General features: G+C 39.0%; 1 protein-coding gene across 1 annotated transcript in view; it reads left to right on the forward strand.

The window, feature by feature from the left end:
* The window catches only part of LOC106871381 (ral guanine nucleotide dissociation stimulator), a 91,642-nt gene that overhangs the window by 55,759 nt on the left and 30,883 nt on the right, over nucleotides 1-5,000 (forward strand). The window contains exon 2 of the mRNA XM_014917807.2: nucleotides 3,300-3,392. Coding sequence (XP_014773293.1) covers nucleotides 3,300-3,392 — 93 coding nt within the window. The remainder of the gene's footprint in view (nucleotides 1-3,299; nucleotides 3,393-5,000) is intronic.

Genomic DNA, 5,000 nt, shown 5'->3' on the forward strand with positions numbered 1-5,000 from the left:
GTATTATAAACAAACATCTCATCATCTCCACCACCACCACCACCACCACCACCGCCGCCACCACCACCTGTTCACTTGCATCATCCCCTTCCACTTCTACCCTCTTCACCCCCTCCATCGTCACAATTTTCTTTTCTCTCACCTTTCTGTAATTTATTTATTACCCATCCCCACTCGCCCTATTACCTTGCCCTTTCTTCATCACTTTCTCTCTCTCTCTCTGCTCATACCTTTTTCTCCTCTCTATGCTCTCTCTCTCTCTCTTTCCCTCTTATAACCCATGTATCTGTATCGTACCCCCCCTCTCTCTCCCAGCCTTGCATGTTTTCTCTCCTATCTTTTTCTTCACTCTCCCCCTTTCAGCATTGTTCTTTACTCCCTCACACAAACAGATAAATTAGAGAGAGAGAGAGAGAGAGAGAGACTGATCCATTTTTCTTATTATTAATAATTGGCAGAAGTTACGGAGTGACACAAGGACCAAAAGTGTTGCTCCTTAGGCGTCAATGAACGAAACTCTCAGGCGTTGAGTCACTCTGTAACTTCCACTGATTGTTAATTAAAAAAGAAAAGTATCAGCCTACACACACACACACACACACACACACACATGCAACATTAATAATACACATGCAACACACACTCGCATGTAACTTCCGAATGTGTTGTCTGGTCACTAAAGGGGGATACTACATGTCCATGTAATGTGTGTTGGAGTCCAGTCTTGTGCAGTCTATTTCACACACACACACACACACACACACACACACAACGATGAGGATTAAGGAAGGATTAAGGTGAAATGAAACAAGTCAACTGGAAAAATAAACATTTGCCAGAAACTCAGCTTGCTGGGGGCTTGTGGTTGTATAGTACTCTCTCTCTCTCTCTCTCCCTCTCCCTCTCTCTCTCTCTCTCTCTCTCTCGTGGGTGAGTGGCATGGTTAAATGGACATTTATATGATTGCAGACTTACAGGTTCAAATCTTACAAGATCTATTCGGTTCTACCACAATCAGAACCATTTTCCCAGGCTCTTTGTTGTTGTTATTTAGCCCTGAGTTGACCCCTCCCCCATCCCGCACTTGAGCGGATCTAATCAAAGGTATTCCAGCCATGACCTTCCCACCTTTTTTCAGATATACTGTATCATAAATGAATATAGTGTCTAGCGAGTCAAGTGACCAGATAGAGGATGTCCCCAAGGAATTGTGTTGGATTAACAATGTGTAGGGATCTGGAGATCCTCCACAAGCAAAACAAAAGGTAGTCTTTTGCAGGAGGTAGTTGGTTCTGTAATGAAAATGTCTCAAGCAGGTCAGCAAGCTTATGAAACTGGACCCAGCATCTGTCATCTATTACTGGGCCCTGAAATCCCTTCTCATTCGCAAAGCATGAGAACAGCAGCCCTTACAGGATTTTCAGAAGTTTTTGCTTCTCTTTTGAGATTGAAATAATCTGTGTGTGTGTGTGTGTGTGTGTGTTTGTGTTTGAGAGGTTGGTGAGGAGAGAAGAATAAAAAGAAAAAAACTGAAGGCCAAACTGGTGAAGAAGAAAGAGTGGAAGTTTACAAAGACGAACAGCTGTTTAGTTTTCTTACTCCAACCATTCTTGGGCAAATGTCCAGATTAACATAATAATAATAATAATAATAATAATATGAAAATAAATAAGTAAATTACACAAAACCACTTATAACTAGCGGGTGTGGTGGAGTGGGTCATGTAGGAATTAAATAGTTGTAAAAGGAGCTGTACTTCTAGTTGAGATGATATTAGGGCTGAGAAAGAATGTGCGTGTGTGTGTGTGTGTGTGTGTGTGTGAGTGAGTGAGTGAGTGAGTGAGAGAGAGAGAGAGTGTGTTTGCATCTGTCTTTCCTCAAGTGTCACTTCTGCTAACATTACATCTCGGAGACAATCAAATCTCTCTCTCTCTCTCTCTCTCTCTCTCTCCCTCTCTATCTATCTATCTATCTATCTATCTGCCCATCCCTCTACTTCTGTGTCTATCTATCTATCTATCTATCTCACTTTATCTATCTGTGATCCATCTAGCTAACTAGTTAGCTGCTGGTACATATACATGTCTGTGAAATACACACACCAGCCTTATGACCATCATCACCATAAATCCATTTAGCAGGGAGTGATTGTAGAGTGTTCCTCTTGATTAGTCTCTCTTCCTCTTTAACTCTTAACTTCCTGCATGACACAGAACCAAACAGAACTGCATGTGTCAGCCACTCTTGACAGTATCACAAAAACTATACAACCCTTGTTTGCCTTCATTTGGAAAGCAGTGTGGAATTCTCTAACGTAAAAGAGAAAATTCAAATTTCATCTTCTATCTTTCATTTCTGTTGTATCACAAGACTAGCTTTCAGTCTTAGAATATTTTCAACAGAATATCAAGAGTTAAGTGTCCATCACTCATGAATAATTTTGTTTTATTTACCAATGGCTTACTAGATGTTCAGCATTAACAGTTATCTCTTGTATCACCAGCTCTTTTTAGATCATTTTCTGCCAGTTCTTTGCTTCACCATTCTCTTGATTACTTTCCATTCTTGCCACCAGAGATGTCCAAGTCATGTTCATTGCAGCCTAGAATGATCCAGTTGACCACCTACATGTCTGTCATGTCTTGCTCAAGTGATGCTTCTAGATGTATTCATAAATGGTCAATGCATTTGTCAATCCTTGTGTAATCACTGTAAATGAGTACCACCATCATACAAACAGTGTTGTTTAGTTCCTGTCTTCCATGGGAAATATTACATTGCCTGGAAACGAGTGAGAGTTGGGGACAGGACGGGCATCTGGCCATAGAAAATCTGCTTCATTGAATTCTGTCTGAGCTATGCAAACATGGAAGTGTGGACATTAACTGATAATGTAACCACATGTGAATTGTTGGTGATTTTCTTTTTCCTCCTTCTTCTTTTTCTATTGGACTTTCCTCTGTTTCTGAAGAAGAGCGTCTGCTCAAAACGTAAAACCATCTTTCTTTCCTTCCCTGAGCATCTGCTAATACTTTACATGTACCGTGTTGTTGCGTTGTTGTTTTTTTTTTGTGTTTGTTCTTCGTTTTTTAGGGATTTACTATATAATATATATATATTAGCACCTATATGTGTTTAGGAGTTGTAATAGCTCCCACAGCATGGAAAGTAGATGTAAAATGATGATAATGATGATGTAAAATAATAATGGTAGTGGTGGTGACAATAATGTTGATGGTAATAATGAGGATTTCCATTCATTTCTCTCTTTTTTTTCTTTCTTTTTCTTTCTTGTGCAGGAAGATGCATCAAAATTCTGGAGTGAAGAGAGGGAAAATGGCGCAGTGTACAATATCTACTTGAAAAAAGTCACATATAAGAGTGCTACAGATGTGAGTATATTTATTACACTTAATCTGGAAAAAAAAAAAGAAAACCGTTTCAAATTATTGTAAAAACTTAGTGACTAGGATTAGGCCAAGAGGGTCACACCTGATATCCTTTATCTCTTGTTACTTTGCTATCTTATCTATCTTCTGTTCTAGTGAATTCTAAGAACTGTTTATATCTCTTTATATATTCTTTTTTACTGTAATGTCTGTTCCATTCTCAGGTGTGATTACTGGGCAACCGTGACCTTGGCACTTTACACCTTTTTCATAGTAATGTTTTACTTTCAGTTTTAGATAACACTACTATCTCTCTTCTCCCTCCTCTCTCACATCCCTCCCTCTTCCTCTCTATCTCTCTTTCATATCATCATCATCATCATCCACTTTTCTCTGCTTGAATGGTTTGGACAGAGCTTATTGAGGCAAATTATCGACGGTGAAATGCTCTTCCTGTCACCAACCTTCAGCTCTTTCCAAGTAAAATAATTCTTCATGACAGGCATGTTTTCACAGAAGACTAGTAATAAACAACCCTGCTTGTATAGCAGGGATGCTTATTTACAGCCATCATGTGATGTCAAGACAAGGATACACACACACACACACACATATGGTGGGCTTCTTTCAGTTTCCATCTACTAAATCCACTCACAAGGCTTTGGTCAGACTGGGGCTTTGGTAGAAGACACTTGCCCAAGGTTCCACACAGTGGTATAAGGTTGTGAGTTCAATTCCTGGTCGCACGTTGTGTCCTTGAGCAAGACACTTTACCTCACATTGCTCCAGTCCACTCAGCTGGCAAAAATGAGTTGTACCTGTATTTCAAAGGGGTCACCCTTGTCACATTCTGTGTCACGGAATCACGCTGAGAATTACAAGCGGATGTTAAACGATGATGATGATATGTATGTATGTATATATGTATATATATTATATGAATGAAAGAAAGAAGAGAGAGTGAGAGTATACAAACACTCCCATATGATGTAATGAGACCATTATACATCTCTCTCTTCAAATGACCTCTTCATATTTTGAGTTTAGAAAACAAAAAAAAAAATTTTTTTTAAACAAAAAACAACTATCTCCCCTCCTAGGGCTCTTCAAGTGAAAATGGAAAGCAATTTGGTACGTCATTTCCTGAATCATGACACTATGATGAAATTGTTTTTATCTCTTTTATTATTCGGATATGCTCTAATGATGCTAATGTGCTAACAGATAAACGTCATTGTACTTGTGACACTAGACATTGTATTAAAACATGCAAAGTCATTAGAATACATATTACAGTATCTCACACACACGCATGCATATACGCTTGCACATGCATATGCAATGAAGTTTGATTAGAAGCGGTCAGGATCTCTCTCTCTCTCACTCTCTCGTTATTAAATTCTATACATGTATATTAATCACTCAATGCTACCAGTTGCTTCATTAATGTAACTGGTAAGGCTAATTGCAACTACAGACATGTGGAACAAGGGAAGTTAATTAATAAACTTTGTCTATTGAGATTAGGATTCCACCACCACCACCACCACCACCCATTTTTCTGGATCACTTTTTCCTCTCTCCCTTTCGTTTTCTTCCACTTCCTTTCTT

Source organism: Octopus bimaculoides, chromosome 18, assembly GCF_001194135.2.
Source record: "Octopus bimaculoides isolate UCB-OBI-ISO-001 chromosome 18, ASM119413v2, whole genome shotgun sequence".
Classification (NCBI taxonomy): Eukaryota; Metazoa; Mollusca; class Cephalopoda; order Octopoda; family Octopodidae; genus Octopus; species Octopus bimaculoides.